General features: G+C 56.5%; 2 protein-coding genes across 8 annotated transcripts in view; one reads left to right on the forward strand and one right to left on the reverse strand.

Moving 5' to 3' along the window:
• TESC (tescalcin) overlaps nucleotides 1-18,129 on the forward strand; it is a 46,051-nt gene extending 27,922 nt beyond the window's left edge. The window contains exons 3-8 of one of the 7 annotated variants that reach the window (XR_011441349.1): nucleotides 4,826-4,906; nucleotides 9,817-9,956; nucleotides 11,335-11,401; nucleotides 11,497-11,604; nucleotides 15,511-15,632; nucleotides 17,850-18,129. Coding sequence is in view for 5 of the 7 variants with exons in the window: in XM_023647076.2 (XP_023502844.2) it covers nucleotides 4,826-4,906; nucleotides 9,817-9,956; nucleotides 11,497-11,604; nucleotides 15,511-15,632; nucleotides 17,850-17,927 (529 nt within the window). In the remaining 2 variants the exon portion in view is untranslated. The remainder of the gene's footprint in view (nucleotides 1-4,825; nucleotides 4,907-9,816; nucleotides 9,957-11,334; nucleotides 11,402-11,496; nucleotides 11,605-15,510; nucleotides 15,633-17,849) is intronic. The other 6 variants (XR_002809705.2, XM_023647077.2, XM_023647078.2 and 3 more) reach the window with 6 other exon arrangements.
• Nucleotides 18,130-22,899: 4,770 nt separating this feature from the next.
• Nucleotides 22,900-26,522, reverse strand: part of FBXW8 (F-box and WD repeat domain containing 8) — a 113,198-nt gene continuing 109,575 nt past the window's right edge. Inside the window, exon 11 of the mRNA XM_023647074.2 lies at nucleotides 22,900-25,995. Within this exon, the coding sequence (XP_023502842.1) occupies nucleotides 25,851-25,995 (145 nt within the window). The 3' untranslated portion in view covers nucleotides 22,900-25,850. The remainder of the gene's footprint in view (nucleotides 25,996-26,522) is intronic.

Raw genomic sequence — 26,522 nt, forward strand, 5'->3', positions numbered from 1 at the left:
GGTTGGGGCCTTGCTGCCTCCTCAGCTCGGAGGTCGGTGCGCCCTGGCGTGGCTGAGGGCAGCCCCAAGCCCAGAACCTGCAGAGAGAAGTCTACAGTGGAGCTGAGCCTCACACGCTGCCGGAAACCAACCCACACCTCGGGGCTGAGGACGAGCCCGCCGGCCCACCCTCGGTGGTTTTTCAGGCTTTTCCTTCCCTCGTGGGCCAGACGCTTATCGTGCCCTTGTTCTGAGTCCCGGATGGGGCCTCTCTGGGCTGGGTGGGAACAGATGTCCAACAGAGATCTCTCATTCTCTCTTTAAAGTAAAAACAACATGCGACTCGAAGGCAGTAGCCAGTGTGAGGAAGTCCCCAGGGTGGTTAGAACCGGATTCGAAGCTCCTCTCCTCGCTGCACGACTGTGGCTTAGTCATGTCACCTCTCTGGGCCTCACTTTCGTGCCTGTAAAGTGGGTGCGTGGGGGTGATTAAAGCTAAGTGCTGTGTGAGCACCACCTCTCACGGTGAAAGCCCTCAGATGCCGGGGGGAAATTTAAAACCCTTGGAGAAGGGCGGAAGTTACGTGCCCTGGAGCCCTCGTGGGTGAGCCCCTCCCTCCTGGACCACTCACTGGCCACCTTGCGTCAGCTGTGGCCCGAGAGCAGGGACCTGCCCCCAGCCTACGGGCGGCTCAGGTGAAGCCGAGCTGTTCCCACAGCTGAGGCACCTTCCACTGAGCCGGCTCAACCTGCCCAGTGGGCACCTCGGGGCAGGTGGGAGGAAGGGAAATAAGACTGAAACTAGCCCTGATGGCGCATTAAGCTGCCATTAAGCTCTAGTTAGCTGGTCTCAGGCTCTGGGCTCAAAGCCCAAGTCAACTTGTTGAAAAAGGAGGTGGGCAGGTCCCTGGAGTGTCCCCGGGGACTGCCAGCCAGCCCTGACTCTCGTGAGCTGCTGTCCCCAGCCAGGCCTCCCCGTGCCACCTGTCAGTCACTCTTAGCAATAAGACGCTTCTCACCTCTACCTCAGTTTTCTCATCTTTAAGATGGGGATAAGTTCCTACCTTACAGGATGATAATATAAAGCTCTTACAACAGTCCCCGACACTTTGGGAGTACACAGAAGGGTGGCTGAGGTTACTCTTATTAGTAAAATTAGTTTTAAATTAAGAGCTCACCGGGTGTCAGGCAGGATGCTGCACACCTTATATGCATCCATCTCGTTAACCTCGTGATACTCCCTGGATATTCCCACGATCCCCATTTGACACATGAGAAGTCCCAAGGCTCCGGGATGTGCCGTGGCTCGGTCGGGGGCAGAGCCCAGATTGGCCCCTGGGTGTGCGAGACTTCACATCCCTGTGATACGGGAGGTGCTGGGTGTGCACCCAACTCACAGATGAGGCAACTGAGGCTTCTGTAAGAAACTGAGAGTCAGTAAGCTGCCCGTGGGGAGGGAGAGGGGAGATTCTAGTGTGGGTCTAGCAGGTGCCTAGGGGAGATGGAGCAAGGACAGCTGGATGTCAGACGTCAGCACGGACCTGCCAGGGCTGTGAGCCAGGACCCGGCCACCTGCCCCCAGGGGTTTCCTAGGTCTGCCTCCCCTCCTGCTGCCACTGGAGAGTCAGGCCTCTTTGTTGTCAATTTTCTTCTCGGACACTTGGTTGGTCTGCGAGGTGGTTCTGCCCTCCGCCCTCTCTCCCAGGGCACTGCTGCCTGCTCTCCCTCCCGGGTCAGCCCTACGTCCCTCTGGCCTTTTGTGGGGTCTCACGGTGGTGGGTCCTTCTTGCCACCTTCACAGCATGGGGACCCGGTTTCTCCTAGCTGCCTGGAACCTGCAGCTTCCTCCTTTGAGGCCTCTCTTCCCTCCTGGGAGTTAACCAGACTCACGTCCGCTTCCCGGTGTGTCCCCGGATCTGATCCTTCCAGCAGCCCCAGGACTCTGTGGATGGAGAACTCCTGGGGGTGGCCAAAGGGTCTGGACGCCTGGGGAGGGAGCTGAGCTGGGTGCAGCCTGGGTGCTCAGGACAGACGGAACCGAGGGGTCAAGCCCCACCCGCACCCACCATCCCTTCCACTCAGCTGCTCATTCACCTATGCTGCCCCGATGGTGCACGGCATGGAGGCATGCTGCTGTGGAAATTGTGGGGTCCCAGTCCCCATGAGCTTGGGGGCCATGTCTGGAGCTTCCATCTGGGGAGCACTCCCTCCTCCCCGGGCACCATGCTAAGTGTGCTCCAGACTTTGTCTCACATGAACACATGACAACCCTTTGAGGCTTCTGTTTCCAGAGGAGCAAACTGAGGCTCAGAGAGGCTAAACCACTTGGCCCAGGTAGCAGAGCCGGGGAGAACCCAAGTCTGATTCCAGAGGCGCCTGCTTCACAGATGAGGAAACCAAGGCTGAGGAGGGGTTAGCAGTAGCCAAGACGCCCTGGCCGATGAAAGCCAGAGGGGCTGAGGGCTCATGCACTGATAAAACACAAGCAGCTGGCTGCGTCCTGTCTGTCTCTCAGAATTCCCTCAAGCTCCACGTGGCCCCTTTGCTCTGACTTGTTCCCGCCCAGGGCCCCTGGGCTTTCGATGTATTTCCTCCCATGGTCGCCTCCCACTACTGAGGAGAAAGGGGAGGACAGCTGGGCGTGCCAGGGCAGTGGGGACTATAACACGCACGGAGAAAAGTGACTGGTCATCGCGAGACGAGCTTTCACAGACTGAACATGCCAGGACCCCACACCCAGATCAAGAGCGGGACATTCCCAGCCTCCAGAAGCTTCCTCGGGCTCCGTCCCGGTCACATCCCTGAAGATAGCTGGCCGTTATCCTGACTTCCCATGGCGTGGGTCAGTGTCGGCGCTTTGCTTCTTTATATAAACGGAGTCCTAGTGCGGGGTTTGTTTGCTTTTTGGCTTTTAAAAATATTTTAGGGAAATTTCAAAACAGCTTTGTTGAGATATAATTTACATATTGTACAATTCACCCTTTTAAAGTGTACGATCAGTTTTAGGACATTTTCTTCACCCCCAAGAAACCCTGTGCTTGTCAGCCATCACCCCCTATCGCCTTGGCAGCCACCCGTCTCCTTTCCGTCCCTGTGGATTTGTCTGTTCGGGACTTTGCCTATAAATGGAGCCGTATAATATGTGGCCTTTTGTGTCGAGCTTCTTTCCCTCAGCATCATGGTTTCGAGGTTCGTCAACACTGTAACACACATCAGTACGGCATCCCCTTTAATAGCAAAATAACATGCCAGCCCCCGGGGCCAACTGTTCTGAGCGTCCCCCTCCTTCAGAACTGGGCTCTCACGAGTCTCAGGGTTGGTGTCTGCTGCCGCCCGCTCCTCAGTTTGCCCGGATGCCACAAGGAGCGCTGGGGGAGAGACGGGAGGCAGCGCCGCGAGGAGCGAGCAGTGCGGGATGCGGCCCTGGGCCAGGTCCCCCTTCTCCCCGCGACCCGAGCGTCGGCCTCCCGTCTGTGAGGTGGAGGCAGGACGGGCCAGCCGTGCATTCACAGCATCTTCACCAGACCCTGCCTGATTCTGTGGACGGCCGCCTGCCCCGCTGCCGGTGGGGTCGGCCCTCGTTTTGAGTCCCAAACCCGATGCATCTCTCACCCCTGGGCGTTGTCCTTTTAAGTCGCTGCTCTCCTTCCACCTCGCCCGCCCGGGTGTCCTGGGGCCCTTCCAAAGCCGTTGCCCGTTGAAGTCCATGGAACAGAAGAAGGTGAGCAGGAAGCAGATTCTAGAACACAGGACGGCCCATGTGGGAGGTCAGGCTGCGAGGGACCTACCGCCTCCGGGCCGCAGACCCACCGCCTCTAGGACGCAGCGCTGTGTTCGAAATTCGCCCCTCCTGCCCCCAGCCAGCATCTTTTTTTTTTTTTTTTGGAACAATTTTACTGAAATACAATTCACATACCCTACAACTCACCCATTAAAATGCACAGTTCCGTGGTTTTAGGATACTTAGAGTTGGGGTCCATCCCCACAGTCAATTTTAAACATGTTCCTTACCCCAGGAAGAAACCTTGTACCCTTAGCTGTCACTCCCCATCGCCCCCAGTCCGTCAGCCCCTGGCAGCCACTAACCTACTTTCTGTTTCCGTGGATGTACCTATTCTGGACATTTCATATAAATGGAATCATACACCATGTGGACTTTTGTGTCTGGTTTCTTAGTAGCATGTTTTCAAGTTTCGTCTGTGTTGTAGAATGCAGCTGTCTTTCATTCCTTTTTATGGCTGCATAATATTCCATTGTGTGGATAGACCACATTTTATTTATCCAATTACCAGCTGTCAAACATTTCATGTGTTTCTCCTTTATGGCTGTTAGGAATAACGCTGCCACGAAGGTTCGTGTCCAGGTTCTTATGTGGATGTATGTTTTCATTTCTCTGGGGTGTATGCCTGGGAGTGGAGTCACTGGGCCACATGGTAACCCTGCCTTTAACCTCTTGAGAACCTGTCAGGCTGTTTTCCAGGTCTCCAAGCCGGCACCCTGCTGCTCTGATTCCAGAACAGCGAAAGCAGGGGCCTGTGGTGGGCCTGCCTGGGGGCCTGCCCTCAGAATGAGGGGCATGTCTGTGTCCTTGCACTTTTCTGGAGGTGGATGTCCAGGGCATTTGTTGGATTCACGGAGGCATCTTATGCCCCCAGCCCTTCCCTGCTCCTGCCAGTCCAAAGGTAGGGGAGGAGGCGCATCCGTGCTGCGGACCCCAGCCCTGCCTCGGGACTGTTCTTGGGGGGCCTGCTCAGGATGGAACCGTAGCCTGATGAGTGATGAACGTTGGTCTCACGCCCGCTTCCTTTGCTCGCTCTCTTCCCGGTGCTGTCTGCGTTGGCTCCCAGCAAGGAGAACTTCAACAACGTCCCGGACCTGGACCTCAACCCTATCCGATCCAAAATCATCCGTGCCTTCTTCGACAACAGGTGCGTTCCTTTCCCGATGGCAGGTGACTTTGTCCCTGGGGAGTCACTTCTCACAGTTAAACTGGCGCAGAGAAGGGGGGCTGTGTTGGGTAGGGACTCTGAGCACAGCTTTGGGGTCACAGTCTGGATTCACAGCTGGGTGACTCTGGGCAGCTCATCGGTCTCTCTCGGCCCCTGTATTAGTTAGCTCTGGCCGCGTAACAAATTATCCCGAGACCTAGCAGTTTGAAGCCACAAGTGTTTATTATGGCACCAATTCTGGGGATCAGGATCTGGGTGCACCCTAGTGGGGCTTGTGGGCTCCCGTCAGCTGGGCCTCTGAAGGCCCCACCTGGGGAGCCCTGCCTCCAAGCTCACTGCCCTGGCTGTCAGCGGCAGGCCTCGGGGTCCTCTCTGGCCTTTGGCTGGAGGCCTCTCTGGGACTCACCCACAGGGCTGCTCCCACACGGCAGCCACAGGCTTCCTGCAGAGCGAGACGGCCAGGTGAGAGAGGGGGAGACAGGGCCGCCATCTTTCGGTAGCCTGACCTCACCAGGGACATCCCATCACTGCCGCTGTGTTCTCTTCCGTAGAAGTAGGTCCCTAGGTCACCCCACACTTGGAGGGGCGTGAATACCAGGAGACAGGGCTCCTTGGGGGCCATCTTGGAGCCGCCTTGGTTTCCTCGTCTATAAAATGGAGGTGGTGATAGCACCTGCCTCACAGGGTGGCGGTGAGGGTGGGCTGAGATGATGTGTGCCCAGCACTGGGTTAGCTGTTGTTGTGCCCATTGCCCTGGCTTACAGACGGAGAAACTGAGGCACAGAGGGTGGTGCACCTTGGCCAGCATCCCAGAGCTGGGGCTCAGACCGAAGCTCGTGCCCCCAGGTGTCCATTGTTGTTGAGGTTGAAAGACACCATGTCTGAAGCTCCGTGGAGGAGGTTGGGTGGCTGCATCCTCCCCGGCTGCCAGGGCCCCAGGCCTGGCACCCTGTGTCTGCCAAGATGGCTGAGAAGCAGGGGAACTGGCAGAAAGAGGAAGGAAGGGAAGGAAGGAAGACGGGAGGTGGCTCCCTGATCGGTTTTAAGTTGTATGAGCCTGAGCCGCTCAGCTCTGCTTCTGCCAGGGCTGTGGGACCCTGAGCAGGACACTGAGCCTCTCTGAGCCTCACCTCTTGACAGGATGGGGTGGGGGGTCCTTGGGCTGCCCTGGAAGATGCAGAGGGCTTCCTCCAGGGCCTGTGGGATGAGGCCTGAGGAGAGAATGACTAAGAGTTAACCAGGCCAAGCAGGGAGAGAAGGTGCTCTGGGAGAACAGAACTGCATGTGCAAAGGCCTGGTGGCACAGGGAGTCCAGGAGCATGAGTGGCAGAGAGGCGGCCTGGCTGGAGTGCAGAGAGGCTGAGCGTGGTGAGAGGTGGCTCCTAGACCAGCAGGAGGGGTCTTGACTTCGACCTTGGAGCAGCGATGGGGGGCACTGATGGGTTTAGGGTGGGGTGTGGACCAGGTTTGCATTTCGTAGAGGTCACTCTGGCTGCCCGTGGATTGTAGGGGACAGAGCCCAGGGAGGGGGACGTATTGCGGCCCCCCAGGCTGGAGCCAGGGCTGCTGAGCGGGATGGAGAGCTGTGGGTGGCTTTGAGACACCCGGGAAGGGAGAAGGGTGGGAAGGCTGCATCTGGGGGTGGAGGTGAGGGAGCCGACACCGGAGAAACCTCCACAGGAAATTGCCACGTTTGCCAGAGAGGGAAGGTCCAAGGTCACAGTCAATGGGGATGGTGGGAGTGGGGTTTAGTGTCCCCACCTCCTTTCTAATCCTGGTTCTGCCAGGGGCATGTGAGGGGGGTATACCCGGAAGCCAGGGCCCGAGTGAGCGAGAGCAGGATCGGGGGGAGGGAGGTGCCGGCGTGGGAGATGCGGCCCCTGATGTGGAGTGGACACAGGCTGTTGGGGTGTGGAGTTGGAGGCGTCACTGAGCGTCCCAAAGTGGACGGACATCGAAACAAGCCTGCGGGGAAGTAGGGAGGGGAGTGTGGCAGGGAGGGGTGGCGAGGCGTGGGGTGAATGGCTGAGACTGCCCCTCCTGGGGCACCAAGCAGGGCGGTGGAGGTTCCCCGAGAGCTGGGGGAGCCCCTGCAGGGCATCGGGCAGGGGGGCCACAGGATCCGCTTTGTGTTTTGCAAAGCCCCTTCTGGCTGCATGTGGAGGGCAGGGCTGGAGGATCCCACGGGGGAGGGTGGAGGCGGGACAGGGGCCGGGAGAGGACAGGCAGGATCCCAGAGACGGGAGGTGTGAAGCTGGTGACCGACTGCACAGGCGGTCCTGGCGGGAGGGAGTCGGGGGACTCATGGGTCTGCAGCGAGGGCAGCTCGTGACGCTGCACCTGCTCTAGGGAATTTCCCCCCCCACCACCCCCGACGATGACGCAGGTAGCAGGAGGCGGGGGCAGTGCTGGGGAGGGGCCGGCTTTCGCCTCCCCCGCAGGTCGTGGGGTCTCAGGCTCGGCAGCTGCTTAGAAAACTGGATGTGGAGAAAGGGTTGTGCCGGGTGAGTTGGGGGTCAGCCTGCAAGTCACGGAGGAGGGGAGGCTAAGGAAAGGCTCCCAGAGTCTGCACCTGGGACAGCTGGGGGCTGCAGCGAAGCCCCAGCGTGTCCTGTGCATCCTTCACAGCTCGTCCTGAAGGAGGCAAGGGAGGACTTTGGAGGGGCTGCTGGAGACGGATTTCCTTTTCAAGACCAGCAGCATCATCCTTGGTTCCCAAGACCCTTTGGGAACAGGACAGTATGCAGAGAAGGCAGTCCTGGAGGGCAGTTCGAGTGGGGTTCGTCCCCACCTCCAGGGCCTCCATTCCTTATGCAATCATCAGAAAGATAAGGAAGTGAAAATTCTGCTCTAAATCAGGCATCCTTGCAAAAAGAACGTTCTCGTGCTGGGTTGCCAATGTGACTGCAGCCCCCATTCTTTCATCCACCAACCCTGACCTTGGGTTCCCCACTTTGGAAACGGAGTGGGGAGCAGGTGGCGCTGGCTCCAGGTGCTGTGTCTGGGTTTCCTCAGCCCTTGCACTCTTGTTGCTTTTAGAGCCCATGATGTTGGCCGTGTGGATGGACCTCTCAGGGACACTAGGAGGGGAAGGAACCCCTTTCTCCTAAATCGGGTCCTGATGCCGAAGCAGCCTGGGGCTCGACCTTGTTGGAGAAGGACACGTGGCCTGCTCTCCCCCAGCCCTGTCACATTTTCCCAGGAGCTAATCTTAATCCCTCTTGCTGCAGCCGGAACCTCTTGGGAAGGACGGGTGACCAAGTGCAGTGAGAAGTACCTCTGAGGAGCCCGTAAATCCGGGGCTGTTTTCCTGCCCTGTAAATTTGGCCTGTGTCCCTGACAGCAAGGACTTTGAGGTGATTAACAATCTGTCAGGAGGAGCAGTGGGAACTTTATAAGACAGAAGATTTAAGGGGAGACTGTGGAAAACACTCAAAGCCTGGCTCCCCGAGCGTGGGGAAGAGCGCCTCGTCTCATCTCTCAGATTTCTAGTTCCACAATCTACCTTCCCTATTCCAGGCTTGGGATCCACCTGTTTCTGGAAAATCTCCTGGAATGGAAAATTAGGAATAGCGAGATCTGTAAACTGTGAAGTGCGATGGACACTTCAGGGGCAGTCAGGATCTGAAAGGGAGTAGACGGGCCCCTCAGGAGAGAAGCGCAAACATATTCCACTAAATGGAGGTGCAGTCGTGACCCAGGGGGACCCAGGTAACTTACAAGCACCAGGCCTTACCTGTCAGTCATTCTGAGCCAGCTCGGAGCTTCTCCTTTGCAAGGATGCACAGTGAGGGTGGGGGACCCCTCAGCTGTCAGCCCAGTGGCAACGTGCGTCAGCAGCTGTCGGCTGTCGCGACTGGGGTCGGTTAGTGCTGAGGGTCTGGCAGCAATGGGTCAGGGGCCCCTGGTGGGCTGGGGTCATCTCTGAGCTGTTTACTCAACAGCTGTTCTGTGCCAGGACCCGTGCTGGTGGCTTTCCGACACGCTAAGGCACGTTGGCTGAGCACCCCGTGCCCCCTCCCTGAGCCCCGCCTGGAGCACGAGCCCTTTCTTGTCCCTTCAAAAAAGCACTTCGATAGGGACACCCTCGACCTGCCCTATTTATTAAAAACTTGCAGTCCTTGGGGAGACCTGCTCTGTGGTCACACACAGGCCCCTCAGTGCTGCCCGCGGCCCATCACTGTACTCGAACTGCAAACACTGACGGGGAGCAGGAGTCAGCACACTTTCTGTAAAAGGCTGAGAGCAAATATTTTATGCTTTGTGGGCCACATGGTCTCTGTCACAACCTCTCAGCTCTGCTGCTCCGCAGCCAGCCTCGTGCAGCCCCCAACAGTGAGCAAATGAATAGGTGTGGCTGTGCGCCAATAAAACTTTATGTGTGGACACTGAAATTTGAATTTCATGTTCTTTTTCACTTGTCATGAAATACTGTTATTCTTCGGGGTTTTTTCCAAAACATTTTGCAGCCATTTAAAAACATAAAAACCCTTCTTAGTTTATGAGCCATACCAAAGTAGCTGGTAGGCAGGATGTGGCCCACAGGCTGCAGTTTGCTAACCTCTGATCTAAGGAAAGGGTCAGGAGAGGCACCCTGGGTGAGTTATGGATTGCTCGGTGCCTCAGTCTCCCCACGTAGGAGCAGCACGCCCAGGCAGCCCTCCATCCCAGCAGCAGTTGTGCTCTTGTCTGTCTCCCTGCAGTCCCATGATGGGGGCTCTGGGGCCCCCGGTGTCCCACGAGCAGCTTTTTGGGAAACAGACCCCGAGGCCAGACAACCATCTGGGCACATGTGTGCCCAGAAGGGCCGAGTTCTCGTGAGCTGTTGGTAGTGAAAGGACAAGACGTGGCTTTAATTCATTTCCACCCTGCCCTTGTTGCCGCCACAGGAACCTGCGCAAGGGGCCCAGTGGCGTGGCCGACGAGATCAACTTTGAGGACTTCCTGACCATCATGTCCTACTTCCGGCCCATCGACATCACCATGGACGAGGAGCAGGTGCAGCTGTGCCGGAAAGAGAAGCTGAGATGTGCGTGCCCCAACCCTGGTACCCTTCCCCGCCTACACCTGGATGGGCTGCGTCCCCCAGGTCCTGCCACGGCCCTGCATGGGGGTGCGCATGGGAGGTGCTCCCTGGAAGTTCCTCCCCCTCGCTCTTGCACAAGCTGCTGGAGTGTGCAGAATTCCCAAGACTGGCCTCCGCGGGGCCTCAGGCTGCTCTGTCCTGGAGGAGCCTCGCTGGGCCCTGGGCTCCAGAGCGTGCCTGGTTGTGATCTGGGCTGGCTGGCAGCACAGTGTCCCCAGTGGCCTGCATCACGTGTTCCTTCCCCCATGGACTTTCCCATGACTCCTGACATCCTTCTGCCCCACCCCGAGGCAGCCTGGGCCGAGGAGACTGTAAGCGTGGCGGCCGGGCTGTATTTAGATCTGGATCGTGCACATGAGGGCTGCTGGGAACTGCCCGGCTGGGCGTCCCACAGCCCTCCTGTGGCGCTCCGGACCAGGGGGCACCTGGTGTTGGCCCAGCTTACTGTTTGCTCCAAAGACCAGGTCACGGGGGCCATGGGGACTGTGGAATGGGACAGATGCAGGTCCAAACCCCAGGTTTCCCCTCCCTTACCAGGGTGGCTGTGCGCAAGCACCTTAACTTATATGACCTTCACAGCCCAGTCTGTGAGCTGGGCCCGGGGCAGCCCTGGCCTCCCGGGGTCATGTGAGGACTAAAGTGGTTTGTGAAGCGCTTTGCACAGTGCTGGGTGTCTGGTCAGTGCCGGATAATGCCCGTGCAGGGGACTTCGTGAGCCCGAGGCTCAGCCGGGCCGGGAGGTCCCCTCCCCTTCAGCTTCTGGCCTCTTGGGCTGCAGGATGCTGAGTGATGTCAGTAAAGGAACAAAGGGGACATCACTAAGAGTGGTATAAGCAGAGGAGGTGCTAATGTCCCTCGTGGCGTCCTGGGCTGGCTCAGATCAGCCAGGGGGCCTGTGACCTGCCACAGGGCCATGATGATGGCCGTCCTCTTGGGTCTGTCAGGCATGATACTTTGAAATAACACTGATGTGGCTTTATGTCAGTGATACTGTCAAGTTATCCACGCTCAGTGTGCCAGGCGGCTGCTGGTCCTGATCCACCATCATAGCTCACCAGCCCTTGCACCACCATGAGGTCGACAGATGGGGAAACTGAGGCATAGAGAAGTGAGGTCACTTGCCTATGGTCACCCGCCAGGAAGTGGTCAGGCTGGCCCCATGGCCTTTGCCCTTGACCCCTATGGCTTTGGCATTTAGGTTTCGTTCTCAGTGTCTTTTGCTCAGTTCGAGGTAGATTTCTGAGTGGGGAAGGCTGGGGAAGCAGGGGACCTGGGCCCTGTCTTGCCTGACTGAGCCCCCTCTCTCTCCCCACCACCCCAGTTCTGTTCCACATGTATGACTCAGACAGCGACGGCCGCATCACCCTGGAAGAATATCGAAATGTAAAGTATGCTTCTCGCCCGCCAGGACTCCTGGCGCCTTCCCCCGTCCCGGGCATAGATAGCGGCCCAAGGTCACGCTTGTCTCTGCCCCGCCTGGCAGGTGGTGGAGGAGCTGCTCTCAGGGAACCCCCACATCGAGAAGGAGTCGGCTCGCTCCATCGCCGACGGGGCCATGATGGAGGCGGCCAGCGTCTGTGTGGGGCAGATGGTGAGCGCTCTGGGGTGGAGGGGAGCACCCCACCCCTGCTGACCGCCACCACCCTGCCCTAGTTAGCCTGTTTCTCGAAGGCCAGACCATACTTGTCCTGCTCGCCACTCTACCCAGCCTGGCACAGAGCAGAGCTCAGAAACCCCTCCCTGCTTTCCTGTTCCCAGGAGACTGACCACAGGTCCCAACCTGGAGAGCAGGGCCAGGCAGGGAAGCCTGGCTCTGGGGTCCTGTGGGCCCAGCCAAGCAGCTTCTCTGGGCTCTAGGAGAGCACCTGGCACACTGCCAGGCCCGGTGAGCGCACAGCACAGGCTCGCTTTAATTTATTCACAAGTGGCGGGGAGGGGGTGTGTGGGGTCATGTGGTCTGGGGTCCAGGAGGAGCCGGGAGTGGAGGGTGTGTGCTGCAGAGGGTGGAAGTCCCTCGCTGGTCCAAGGAGAGCGCGAGAGGATTGGACCAGAGGTGTTTCTGAGGCCGCCACCGGTGCTCCAGGCCGGGGCTGCAGGTGGAGCTGTGATGGGGTGGGAAGGCAGGCAGGGCCACCACGGGAGCATGAACACAAATGCCGGCCACTCCTTGAGGCTCGTCAGGGTCACCCTGGTGTAGAAATGGCCGGGTCATTTCTCAGAACTGGCGTGGTCATGCCTGTGACGGACTCAGGCAAGTCAGAGCAGGGTGTCCTCACCTGCACCGTTGACACGGGGGCTGGCAGCTCTCTGTGTGGGGGCCGTCCTGGGCGTTGTAGGGTGTCGAGCAGCATCTCCGGCCTCTAGCCACTAGATGCCAGCCACACCCTCCAAATTGTGACCACCAAAAATGCCTCTGGACGTTGCCAAATGTCCCAGGGAGCAGTGGGGGGCAAAATCGCCCCCGAGGAAGAACCATTGCACTAGGGGCCACAGGAATAGGCACAGCTCGGAGACATTGCAGGTTCCGTTCCAGACTGTTGCAAGGAAGCGAATATCGCAATGAAACAAATATCGCAATCAAGTGAGAGACGCAAATTTTTTGCTTTCCCAGTGCTTATAAGAGTTAGGTTTACACTGCAGACGACAGTGTGCAATAGCATTATCTCTAAAAAACAATGTACTTACCTTAATTTAAAAACACTTTATTGCTAAAAAATGCTAACATCGTCTCAGCCTTTGGCGAGTTGTAATCTTTTTGCTGGTGGAGGGTTTTGTAAAAAAGGCAGTATCTGCGAACTGCAATAAAGCAAGCTGTGCCCGTAAATGGTAAGTGGAGTGGTAACTGGTCCTTTGCCCGTGTGAGCAGTGGGCGTGTGGGGGCTCCTGGAGGGACTCCCCAGGGGGCTCCAGGCAGGCCGGGGGCCCCATACACTCGGCTCCCGTAGGGAGACCACACGGCATGTGCAGACGCCATGCTGTGTACTCCACATACAGCGCCTCATTTTACTGGGGGGGAAACTGAGGCTCAGGGACATAAAAGAATTTTCTGGAGTTCAGGGGCAGCGATCTTTATTGTGCTCAGTAGTCACCCCTGTAGGACCAGTACAGCCTGGTCATCCTGACACAGTGGCCCTGAGCCCCTAGGGACCATCTCAGTGTTCCCCCGAGGGTTTCGGTGGTCCCACTGAGGCCACCCCCTCTTCGCTCCTGTGTATTTAAAGTGGCTGTCGCTCCAGACACCTTTTGGCTTTGAGATCACCACAGCCCGAGGGGGGCGGGTTCCTGCTGGGACCTGCTGTCTGTGCCCCAGCCTGTCATCAGGGGCTACGGGGCCCGGCGGGCTGTGACCATTTTATTGGCCTGTACTTTGCTTCTGGGGCCCAGGGGGAGGCTTCTGGCTTTGGTGAGGCCACCCCTCTCAGCCAGTTAACCGCCGCAGAAAGGGCTGGTGACCTCCATAGGGAGCACAGGGATCCCCCGCTGGGTTGTCGAGCCAAATTCCCATTTGATTTAATTACACTCTCTTTCTTTAAATTACTCCCTGTCCCACTCCAGTTTCAATTGGCAACAGTTTTTTTAATTTGCTGTAGTAAAATTGTTGGCAGCTGGCAGCTGCTGATCTGCATAAAATCCGCACAGCCTCGGAAGCTGAGGCATTTCGGAGCTGAGGCTGGCTTCCCGGTGTGTGTCCCAGGCGTCTTTCTTTACTTGTGGATCCTCTGTGTAATCTTAAAATACTTTCTCGTGTGATTGTCAGCCAGATAAACACAGACGAGCTGTGTGCCCTTGTGAGCAAGGGGCAGCCGCAGCCGTTCAATACCATCTGGCCCCTGAGGACGTTAACATTTCTGCCCGCGCCGCAGCCAGACACACGATCCATCACCCCCACGTTAATGGCCTTGCAGAGTTGCTTACTGACTGGGGCAACGATCTTTCCAAAGTGCTTTCTCTGTGGCTTCCGCGGCCCGAGGGTAGGGCTGCTTGGCTGGGGTCTCAGCCTGGGGTGCTTCCCCTCACCCCCTGCCACTGGGCGCCCACCCTCCAGCCCTGGTCTCGGGCCAGCAGGGCCTTGTCTAATTAGCTCTCCTTGGCCGCCCTGGGGCCCTGGGGTTGCCTGCAGGGAGAGGGCAGCCACCTCTCCCCGTGCCCAGGGCACAAAGAGCAGGGAGCCCCAGGGACAGGGCTGGCCCAGGTGTCTGAGAACGGGTGGCTTTGATAAAATTAAAAATATATACATTGATTTGCTTTCTGTATTAAAAGAAGTACAAAGAGGAAACTGCAGGGCCAGGGGCAGGGGGAGGACCCTATCACACACACGGAGGCTGCGGCTCCCAGCGGGACAGGTGGCCTTGCCTCCGGTCCTCAGTGGCCTTATCTGTAAAATGGGAGGAAGAACCGAACCCACCTGGGGGCTGTGGAGTCACCGTTAATGTTAGTAACACCACCCGTAAAGCTCTCGAGACGGTGCCTGGTGCAGCAGAGAGCCCACTGTTCTGAAATACACGGAGGAACGAGTTTCCGAGGGGTACAGAAGAGAAGGGTCTGCCCTCGCCCTGCTTCATATCGACCCCAAGGGGAGCCGGCTTGGTGGGCTGTTCTACCAGTGTGTACACGCGTGTCGTTTACGTCTGATGTGCAGATGTGGGCTTGAACGGCCTGGCTCTTCCTCTGCCCTGTCCTGACCTCGCAGACGCACAGGGCAGGGCGTGCTGGTCTGCTTAGTGGCGCAGGGAGAAACCTGCACGCAGGGGATCTGCAGACATCTTTCTGCCCCTTGTTGGTTTTGGTTTTTCCACTGTCTACCTGTCTGGGAGCCTTTTCTGTGTTGGCACGTATAGATCGCCCCCTTCTTGGTGGCTGTGTGGTGACAATAGCATGGACGACCGAGAGCTTGTTAGCAGGTCTCTCGATGGGCACTGGGACGTCAGCCAGACGTTCAGTCACAAAGGCTGCTGCAGGCGGGGGTGAAGGTCCTGGAGACTTGGTTGTGACAGAGCCTGAGACGGCAGCCACAGGGGCAGGGGCCCCACTCTCATCCCCTGAGGTCCCCATGTGCCCAGAGCAGGGAAGACGCAGACAGGCTGGCGCTGCCCATGGCTCGGCAGGCCGACGTTATCAGTGACTCACTGGGCGCCAGGGGTGGGCCGCACAGGCCAGCCCTTCGTCCCTTGCCCCTTTCCCCAGTGGTCTGTGAGCTCAGATTAGCCTAGAACTGGCTCCTATCAAGGCTGCTGTGAGGAGGCGGGGCCAGGAAATGGCAGGAGCGTCAAAAGGTGGCTGTACTGCTGGGACCTTGCGGAGGGGGGGCTCTGTGGGAGGGCGAGCCCCCTGCTTTTGGGCCCACCCCCTGCATTTCCATCCTCATCTACTCGGTCTTCCCCGGGGGCCCACACCCTCCTCCCATCCCCCTCCAGCCAGTGAAGGGGACCTTGGAGTTCAGGGTGACTGGCCTTGAGCAGAGGGGAACTATCCAGTTCTCGTGACTCTACCTAAACAGGCCCCACCATGTGTGTTCTGGGCTGGGGTGCAGTCTCCTGCTGGACCCCTCACTGCCGTGCGCTCTGTCCCCAGGAGCCTGACCAGGTGTACGAGGGGATCACCTTTGACGACTTCCTGAAGGTGGGTGTCAGGTGGAGAGGGAGGGCCGTGGGCCGGGGTGGGGGCTCAAGGGGACCCTGGTCAGGAGGAGACAGGCGTCTCTGTGGAAAGGGCACAGCCTTTAAAACAATGTAAACTGGTTTCACTTACTTTTTATTGAAAGGATAATATTCACACATGGGCTGAACAATTTAAGCAGTGCAGAAGGGCATACAAGGAAAACTCTATTTCTCTCCTGCACGAGGCCCTGGTCCCCCTTCTCAGAAGCATCCCCCTTGACAGTCAGAACTGGGGTTCTGGAATGTTCTATGCCTCTATGGGTACCAGCTTTCTTCAGAAGCACACACTGGAGCCAACTGGAGGTTCTGCCCCTAGCTTTTCTTTTACTGTGCCCTGTAGATGGCACTTTTTACATGGCTGCCCGTTCTTCCAGCCTCAGGCAGGGGACTCTCCAGCCCCCACTCGACATTCAGGCATCGCTGGGCCTTCGCTGTTACAAACGTGCTCCCTGGCTGGGAACTAGGCCCCCTCGCCGCTCTGACTGGCAGACACCCCGTGGCAGGGGATAAGCCCACCCTGCTCTGAGCACTCTGGGTCTGAGCACCCCAGCAGCAGCGCCCCACACCTTCCGGGAGCTGAAGACAACAGGAAGTCGGGGGAACGGGGCCCAGAGGCTCTGGGTCCAGCCTGCCCAGGGGCACCCAGAGAGCTTGATGGGCCTGTGCCTGGAGCCAGGCCAGGGACTCGGGTGCCCACAGCCCCATGGAGCCGAGGGGCAGCGTGGCCAGGTGGTCTCCTCTGACCTGCCCACTAACCCAGCCAGTCGTCAACAAATGCCAAGGAGGCAGGAGTGGTGAGAGCGGGGGCTGGCAGCACAAACAGGGCCATGTTGGGAAGACTGGAGGGGATTTCTGGGCTGGAGGTTGGCAGCTCTCACTCCCGCACACAGGCCCTACCCCAGAGCTGGGCAGGGTGAAGGAGGAGGATTTTTTTTTTTGCTTGAGAAACCAACTTCTTCCCCAAAAGGCTGCCCCTGCCATGCCTCTAGTGCTCCCCAAGCCCGTCCCTGCACCTGGGGGCCTTTCTTGCCCAGCTGGTCCCTCTCTTTCCCTCTCCTGAGCCCTACCAGCAACCCTGTTCCACCTGGCATTTAGCAGAAACCACCCTGAGTATCCAGGTGTCTTTCCCTGGGGACATTTGGTCCACCCAACAAAGGTCAGGGCCGCTCACCTGGAACCAGATCTGCCTTCTCTGCATCCTCACAATACCCAGAACAGGTGCCGGAGACCAGAAGCACCTGGGAGACCACGGGCGAGCAAAAAATGATTTCTCCCTGTTTGCAGCCTCAGGGCTGTCCCTGGAGATGCTGAGGGTGGCAGCTTGAAAGTTTGAAGTTCTTATATAAGCAGGGAGACAGTGAGAAGTCACCGCCCACCACGTCTCTCTGTTTGCCTCCTTCCCACCATCTCTCTGTCTGAGGCCCTCTTGGACCTGGAGTGGCCAAGGAGCTGGCGAGTGCACAGTCCTTGGAGAGGTGGGGCTTTGTCGGGTGGCAGATAGGGTCTGGTAGCCCAAATGTCCCCTGGGCCCTGGCCAGAATGGGCTGTGACGGCACTACCAGTACCAGGTATGTGGCGATGGACGTGGTCTTTGAGCAGCACTACCTTTCCTGGGCGTGAGCTCCCATCCCAGGGAGGTCATAAAGGCCAAACCGTTGTGACCTTTTAATTAACGATGATGGCTTCGTGAAAGCTTCCAACTGCACAGCCCCTAACAGTTCACAGAATACTTCTGTGGATGATGCCCTTGGAGCCCCTGCAACATTCTGGGATGTGGGCAGCACAGGTGGTGGTCCTGGCATTTTACTGATGAAAAGGAGGTTTAATGGGGTTAAGGAATTTGCATGAAAATCACAGAGCCTGAAGTGGTGGGTGGGATTCAACTAAGAGCCTGGGTTCTGTACTTAATAATAACTTGCGGTGACAATCTCAGAGAGAATCCAAATGTCAGAGCCAAATTAACCAGCAAAAAGGCAGATGGAAGTTTTGCTTCCTCGCTTAGCTCATCGTCTTGAAACACAGGCCTCTGCTGCTCACCTGCCCCCCCCCCCCGAACCTTGCAGTGGGTGGTGGGGGCAGTGGGTGGCGGGGGAGGGTGGGCAGGGAGATGGTTGAGGAACTGGGCTGCTCGGTGCGAGGCAGCCGGGGTCACCCTCTCACACTCCTCCATCCTTTCCAGATCTGGCAGGGGATTGACATCGAGACCAAGATGCACGTCCGCTTCCTTAACGTGGAAGCCATGGCCCTTTGCCACTGACGGCCGCGCCCCACAGGAAAGTGCACTCTTTGCCCTGCGCAGGCGGCCTCCCTGCAGCCTGGAGGCATGAGGCGTGGGGCCCTTCGGCTGCGGCTCTTGTAAATAGTTGGCACTCCTCTGCCCATCTCCTTCTCCCTGTAGGGTCTGGTATGTGGGACTTTGCTGTTTTTATCTCTAATTAAAAAAAGGGTTTGTTAATGAACGTGGCTCCTGTCTGTTCCTCATGTCCACTGAGGTGGCCTGGCCATTTGGTGGCAGGAGGCCGAATATGAGAAGCAAGCAGCAGCTAACTAATTTTCAAAGATTGGTTTGGAAGATGGAATTTTTTTTTCCTTTTTTGGCTTATTTTGGGTAAAGCGTTTGCTCATTTCCCTGGTAAGAGCTGAGGATTCATCTGCCTTCTCAATCCTGGGCAGTAAAGTAAGGAAGAGCAACTCCTTGCTCCGTGGGGGCTGGGACCTGGGTGGTGGGCCTCCCCAGTGTCATGACCTCATATGAGCCTGGAGGGAAGATGTCTGGGGCCCTCGGCCTGTGCCAGCTGGGGTGGTCCGCTGAACTTGTCCTGGTGGAGCTGGGGGCACCGACATTCAACGTCTGGCCGGCTGACTCGGCGCGGCTCCTGACCACGAGTGGTCAGACTGGGGGTGCCCATGGTTCTTCCTGGCAGGATGGGGCCAGCTGCAGGGGCCGGCACTCTGCAGTCAGTGGCAGTGTTGGAGACTGGGCACAACAGGGAGGTGAGTGCCCCAGGTAAGCATCTCCCCCAACTCTAGCTGTCACCTTCCGATTTGGGGATGGGCTGTGGTGGGGGCAAGGAGACAAAAGTCTTGGTTGGTGGCCTTGGCCATGAGTCAGCAGAGGGCTGGCGGTGCCGGGGCGACCTGCTGCCTCACCTGGGGCCCGGGGCTGCCATTGCTGTGGACGACTCATCACTGTTTATGCCAGGCCTCCCCTGGGAGTCACGTTCAAGACATGCTCGGTTTCTTCCATCGACACTCACTGGGAGGCGCCTTTCTAGTCTTCCAAGAAAGGCCTCCTATCATTTGCATTCTTGAATCTCTGATTCATAGTTCTGATATTAAGCGTGCTTTACCTTACTCATAAACACACGTTGGGGTTCAGAATTTAAAAGGTACAGAAAGGCATGCCGCAGTCCTTACCCCATGCACGTTTGGGCCCCATCAGCCCCTTTCCTCGCCATCCTTCCAGAGCTGTTGCATGCACATAGAAGCAAGTAAGTTGCTTGGGGTGAGGCTAACATTGGTGTTTAAATCTTTTTAAAAACCAAAGCAGACACACAGCAAGGCGCGTTCAGGCAAGCATGGCTGCGCAGCACGGAGGACCGCGAGGACAGCACAAGGCAGGGGGCGCTCCTCGGCGGCGGGGAGCCTGGGAAGCCCTGGTTGCTCGGTGCAAACACGACCTCAGAGGGCAGGCTGCTGCCGAGGTTCTGGCCTGCGTCTTGTCACAGGTGAGCAAGCGCCTCTGACCCCACTGTGCCTGCAGAACGCCAGCTGGGGCTGCCCTGCGGGTATGGCGGGCGGTTAGGGCCTCGCAGCCCATCTCTGGGCGGGAGCAGAGGGCAGCCTGCAGTCCCTGTGGGGCTCTGCACTTCCACCAACGTGCTGGCATTCACATGGGCAGACAGGGCTCCCCTCAAGGCACTGGCAGCCTAGTGGGAGAGCAGCCCTGACAACCAGCAAGCAGACCCCTGGGTGGTTTCCTGGGCCAGTGGACGGGCCTCCCTGCTCACTCCCCGGCCTTCCCTGCAGCTGGGCAGTGTCTTGGGTTTCCTGGCTGCCAGCAGGATGATTCTAGAAAGTCCCCTGGACGGATCTGCTGCCACTTAGTTCTTGTCTAGGAAGCGTCCCCAGGGACCCCTGCAGCCTCGCAGAGGCATGCGCTCCCGCCTCCCCACACGCTTGTCCTTCCTGCCCCAAGTGACTGAGATGGACCCACAGCAGCACTGAGCTCAGGATGGCTGGCATGGCTACCGGAGACCTGGATTTTCTGGGACTCTCCCAATTTGCTTTGACTTTGTTCTTCTCAACAGAGGCAGTTCATGAACACAGTTTTTATAAATAATAATCCTTCATCAGCCCCAGTGCTCCAAGTTTTAGTCCGAGGGTGTGGGCACACATCAAACGTTTCCCTTGGGCAGACCACTGAGGGCCAGCCTGATGTCTCTGAAGCTTTGGGCCATGGCTTACTTAAACGGCTCATTAGGATGAGATTGGTTCACCATGAACCAGTCCATGCTGCTCAGAAGCCAACCAGTTTGTTCAGTCACTGAGGGTGTCATCTAGTTGGTGGGTTAGGGCTCCTTTCCTCCAGAGCATGGGCTGCAGGGCTCATTGGGGCTCGCCCGCCCGGCTCCCAGGACCCAGCTGCATGAGACTGTTTCTGCGCACTCGGTCATCGGGGAGCGAGCAGGCTGCCTATCAGTTGGTGCAAACCCGCTCCTGGAAAGGGTAGTTAATTCCCCACAGGCTGCGGGCTGCAGGCCTTGGATTAACAAAGGCCAAGTTCACTGCTCCAGGCACAGGTCTCAGGATGGCCATCTGGGCAGGGCCGTCTGTGTGGAGGACGGAGGCAGGTGGCCCAGAACCGGCTCCTGTTACCTGCCGAACTGGCAGGTGTGCACCCCCACCCCCCTCCCTGGATGGGCTGGCTCATCAGTTCAGTTTGTACTGAAATTTGTTCTGAAACAGGCAAGCTGAGAAATCAATAAATGTGCTTAACAGCTTTCCTTCTCACAGGAATTTACCTCTGACTAAAAGGAAATAGGCAGAAATCAATGCTAAGTCAGATATTTGGAGGAAGCTAAGTCTGTGCTGGGAGGGCCTCAGGCTGTGGGTGGAGAAGACGAGCAGGGACAGTGTCCTCAAGCCTGCGGGATGGGGGTGAGGTCACCATGTGCTTCACCCATTTGCCAGGAATCAGATGGAAAGCAGGATCTAGTCCTACACTGCCATATTACCAAGGGGAAAAGTTACCAGAACTCAGCTTTTGGATGTTAAATGAACACAACAATTCGACACAAACACATCAGTTTGGTAGGCTTACAAAAGGGCTATGTAATGGAAATCTAATAGGATGAGCTCAGGGCAATATTCTGCAGCCACGTTAAACATGAATTATGGATAAGGGAACAGAGTAAGAGGACAACAGCTTCCAATTTTGGCCAAGCACCCTCTTAGGGAAGGAATTATTGCTAGACTATAACAAAACAATTCCATTATTTTCTGGTCCAAGGGCCTGGAAGGTTCATTCTGTGCTTTGCTAATGAGAGACAGGTTATGTATGAATCCCGTCCTTGTCACTGAGCTGTTGAACCTGTCCCACCCGCCTGCAGTCAGCAAGGCTGAAGCTACACTCGGCGGCACTGTGAACAGCGGAGCGACTTACAGAGGCTGATGGGGAGTTAAAAATACAAGTTGCCTTGGCAAGGGTTCTGCACACACCTGCTTTGCAAGCTGTCCTCCCACACTGTGACCTTGGGAAGGCCTTGGAGAGTGGAGTGGGAGGAGCCAGGGTTTCAAACACAACTTCCTAGGTGCCAGCGTTGCCTTTGTCTCCGGGCTCTTCCAGACTCAGCGACCAAGTGCCAGCAGGGGTTCCGTGGTGGAGGAACTTGCTCCAGGACTGAAGACTGATGGCCACACCGTGGCTGCTCACCCTTCTAATCTGCTTGTTGAGCAGGTCAGCAAGGGACTAGGTTCCGGTCCTTACCCTAAGAGTGGTTCATGGGGCGCAGTAAGGGTGAGGGATGTGCAGAAAAGCGGTTTGCTGCCACCTCCATCTTGGAGAAGTGACAAGGCAGTATTCGTCCCAGCTCTGAGCAGGGGAAGAAAAGATGTGACATGACGGGCTCAGTGGGTGGGAGCAGGGGAGGGAGGAGTGTCCCTCCCTTCCCAGGGAAAGAAAAGGTCCCGGGTGCACAGCCATCGAAAGCCTGCTGCTGGAAGCCCATGTTCAACATCAGAGGCTGAAGACGAGCTGGGGCTCACATGGCGCCCGCTGGAGCCCAGCGAGAGGGAGTCTGCCATCACACAGCAGAGGCAGCCCGTCCAAATCGCTGCAGGCCCCCGCAGCAGCAGCCAGGGAGCCATCTGGCCTGGCCGCGCGGGGTGAGGCGGGCAGGTCTGTGTGTGCTGCAGCCCGAGCTGGCCAGCACCCGAAGCTCACGGCTGCCGCAGCTGCTGCTCAAAGCAAAGGCCCCGAGTGAGGAAGCAGGAGACAGCTCCTGTCTAAGCCCATTATCACAGACCTGCCATAGTGGCAGGCCACTAGATGGTTTTCAGTAGAAGGCCGTGTCCTCACCAGGGGAAGCCCTTTCTCTACAAGGATAAGTGGTGGGTTTGCAGTGGCTGGTGTTTGTCATTTAAATGCACAGTGGGCAGCACTCTCCCCTTAAATGTGGGGCCTCTAGTTCTGAAGAGAAATACAGGGGCAGAGGGCTTCATCTAAGGGGCTGTCAGCTTTCCCTTTCAGAAAGGACCAAAACTCGACTCTCAGTGAAATTCAGTGTTTCCTCTGGTGGGCTGAAACCCAGTAAGCCAGGGTGAGGCTCTGACTCGCAGGGGAAGCGAGGCCTCCCTGGAGTCTTTCAAACAGCAGCTCTCGCCTGGGCAACGGCAGCACATGGCTTGGACTGAAAAGCACAGTCTAGTGGCAGAGAGGGAATTCTCAGGGGGCTGCGGTCCCCTTTGAGCATCTGATGACAGAGCCATACTTCTTCCCAGAAAATGCACTCATGCACAATTTCATGTTTAATCTTGTGAGTTTCTTGGATCCTAGGCTAGGAACCCCTGTAGTGGTGGTTCTGGGAAAAACTACTTAACCGTGGACTGGAAAACGAGGCCACCATGCAAGGTGGTGCGATCTGCAAGGGGTGGGAGAGCCGGGAAAGAGGTATGCCAGGGGGTTCGCGTGTCCACCTTGCCCGGGTGAAAGAAACGGGAGCAATGAATACATTTAAAAATTTAATATTAGACCAACAGACCAAGTACAAAGCAAAGGCCCACAGCATTTGAAGACGAGACATGAGAGCTCTGGCCTCCGGCCTCTGGCTCCCCCAGCAGCATCTGAGCGTCTTGTGTTAGGGGAGACAGAGCGGAAGAGTTTGAGAAGCAGAAGAGCTACAGAAGAAAAGGAGATGACAAATCCACTAAAGACTCAGAACTTGCACAGAAGCTCCCTCAAAACAGACAACGGGGACAGAGGTAAGACGGGCTGAGCAGAAGGGGTGGATAGGGGCCAAGGTTTTTTTTTAAGTCACTGGGTAAACGTTGGTTTATAAAGGAACTCTGATCCTTTCCCTACCAGGCCAATTTGTTCCAGCAGAAAACACTGACTCAGGTGGGTGTACCTGGAGATTACAGTTTGGGTCTGATAAACTCTCCTTCACAAAACCCAGGCAATTTTCAGGAATGGGAGATATTATAAACAGGCTGGGAAAAAACCCAAACCAACCCTGCGCTTGTAAAATTGTGCACTGGACCAGCTGTTAGCAGGGAGCAACAACAGCTTAAAACTCTTTAATCCTGATAAACTTTTCTGGGCCTAACTTCTTTTGAATTCTCTTTAATTCCTACAAAGCTAGGCAGGGAGAAGGAATGCAAAATGAACTGTGACGCCACCTGGAAAGGACTGCGCCTTGTTCTACCCAGGGGTCCAGCTGCATGAAGACTAGGAGGGACGGAAACCTTATTCAGCGAGGTCATGAGGGGGTCAGACCACCACACACCAATGACAGTAAATAGAATACTCCGTGTGCTGACTGCAGACTGGCCTCCTTGGTGGCGGAATTTGGTTGAAAGGAAGCAGACAACCCTCCTGACAGAGCTGCCTCCCAGGAAGGTGGCCCGAGGAAGCAGCGTGCTCTGCACGGGTAAGTGAGGCCTCCTAGCCGCAGCTCCCACTCGGCTCCACCGTCCTCTCTGGCCGGACGTGGATCTGTAATGACCGAGTATCTTAAGCAAGCTGGGAAACCATCCAAGCCTTCCCGACTCAAGGGCTCCAGGGTGCTGAGGAAAGGCGCGCGGTCGCCAGCGTGATGCGCTCACAGCCGGCGGGAGAGCATCTGCTCTCTAGAGGAGTGTGGCCAACCGTCCCCATGAGGACATACCCACTGTGCCCACTTCCTCCGGTTCTGTTTCTGATGGTCCTTTATGCCTTTTTAATCAAGATTGTCTATTTTGTCTTTTCAAAAACTGCTTTTGGCTTTATGGTAAACTTTACTATTGGTTGGTTTTCTATTTACTGAAATTAAATATGAATGTGTGCTTTTATCCTTATTTAACTCTTCTACTTTCTTTGGGATCACTGTCATCTTTCTTAAGCTCTCTGAGGTGATGGTGGAGTTCACTTATTTTCAGTCTGTCTGATCTTCTGTTATAACGTCACAGCTCCTGTCTGTCCCCTCTGGCCACATCCCGGGATTTTGATGTTCAGTGCCTTCACTGTCACTCTGGTCTAGAGAGCTCGTTTTCCATTTTTATTTCCCTCTTTAAAAGTGAGTTAATTCAGGAGTGTTTGGAATTTCCAGGAGTGTGTTTATGTTTTCATTATTTTGCTTTTTGCGGATGTCTAATATTACTGCTTTGGGGATTGTGATCACCGAATTTGGCCTATATGGTCTTTTGCAATCTGAGATGTTCTCTGTGGTCTCATACATGGTCATTTTTTGTGCATGGTCTATGGGTATTTGAAAAGGTACAAAACTATGTTTAAATCTATCGGATCGAGCTTGTAAATTACCAAAAAAAAAAAAAAATCCTCCAATCCTTAAATATTTTTACGATTCGATCTGTTGATTGCCCACTGAGTGAGGACGTTGTTTCCCTTGTAATTCTGTCAGTTCTTTGCTTTGAGAAGCTGAGGTCTGTCAGGTGGCTGCTGCTGAGAACAACCTGGATCAAGAGTAATCAACAGCTTGCCCTCCTAATCCTTAGGAAATGGAGGCTATCGATCAAATGGGACAACCGTTCTCTTCTGTTGCCCTGTTTATCTCAGTGATTTAAGATCATGGTTCCTCTGACAGCTCTTCCTCTCATTCTCTGCCCTAGAATCACCTTCCATCCCACTGGGAGGATGGCTGTTTATTCAATGAACATGTAGAAAATACCTACTTTGTATCACATGCGGTAGACACAACAGGAAGCAGAACAGTCATTAATGAAGTAGTTGTATAAATACATAATCATGAATGGCGATAAGAGCCAGGAGAAAGAAGTGCCACCCCAGCTTTATGGAGGAGGATGGTGGTCAGATGTGTCAGAGAAGACCACCCTGACCCAACACTGGCTCTCAGATCCCAAGGATGGGTGGGTGTTGGGGCCTTGCAGGCTCAGAGCCCAGCACACAGAAGGGCCCCCAGAGAGGACAGGTCTGGAGACTGGAAGGCTGGCCAGCAGGCAGGAGCAGGCACAGAGGGGCCTTGGGAAGCAGTGATAAGGCCGGGCCTGATCTGGAGAGCTGCAGCAAGACCCTGTGCTGAGTGTACACAACGATATGGGGAAATCCACGAGGCGGCCAGGAGAGCGGGGATCCCAGCTCGGGCTGGGGGGCCACTCCTGAGACAGGTGGGAGCAGGTGTGGGCTGAGCTGGAGGAGGTGTGCGAGGGCAAGGAGGTATGAATTTGAGTCATCAGTGTGAGGCACTCAAAACCGTAAGACAGAAGGAACAGAGTAAGGTGAAACAAGCCCTGACAAACCCCGCTTTTCACAGGCGCTCGAGGAAAAGAAGCGGGCAAAGGAGAAAGGCGAAGGCAACTCAGGAATGTGCGGCGTCACACAAGTGGACCCTGGGGTGGTGTTCTTCCCCAAACACTTACAACCTGGGGCAGAGCTCTGCCTACTTGTCAAATTCCTAACATTGGTTCTTCCCATTTCCGCCCTGCCCCCAAGTGAGGCTACTCCCTAAATACTGTCATAGGGAAACGCGAGCGCAAGGTCGTAGTTGTAACCCGCTGTGGTGACACAGGATGACCGGCAGATGGGAAGAGCACTCTGGAAGGCCAGCTGGTCCACTGCAAACTCGTAGGCATGGACCAGCCCCCGGTGTCTAGAGGAAGCACAAATTGGGCAACAGGATCAGCACTGCGTGACTGGCCCTCGCCCCTCCGGCTGCTGTCTCTGCAGCAGGCATTTGCTTGAGACAGGACAGCGATTCGACTTAACAGATCTGACCTTTGGGCCCACAGTGTGTGGGACACTCAAGACCCTGAGACTGGAGAGAAACTGGTGAGCGGGCAAGTTGGATGGCAGGAATTAAGTGCTGGGAGGGAGGCACCGGCACCACCTGCATGGGGGTCAGTCCTGTTCGGCAGCTGAGGCACGGGACTCCACTCAGAGGACCGGGCTTTGCCACTGTCACTAGGATTCTAACCACAACAGGTCCCTAAGCCTCCTGTCTCGGGTGCTCGGCACACATGGCTGGCCTTCCCTCTCTGTGTTCCCGACCCCACACAGCTGTCTACAGAAGCAGTGAGCTACTGTTGGGGAAGCGCTTAAAACAGGCACTCAGCAAGTGTTATAGGCTAATTCACTCTATCGCATCTACATGTAACTCCCCAATTCCTATGGAAAGAA

The sequence above is a fragment of the Equus caballus genome, chromosome 8, assembly GCF_041296265.1.
Source record: "Equus caballus isolate H_3958 breed thoroughbred chromosome 8, TB-T2T, whole genome shotgun sequence".
NCBI lineage: Eukaryota > Metazoa > Chordata > Mammalia > Perissodactyla > Equidae > Equus > Equus caballus.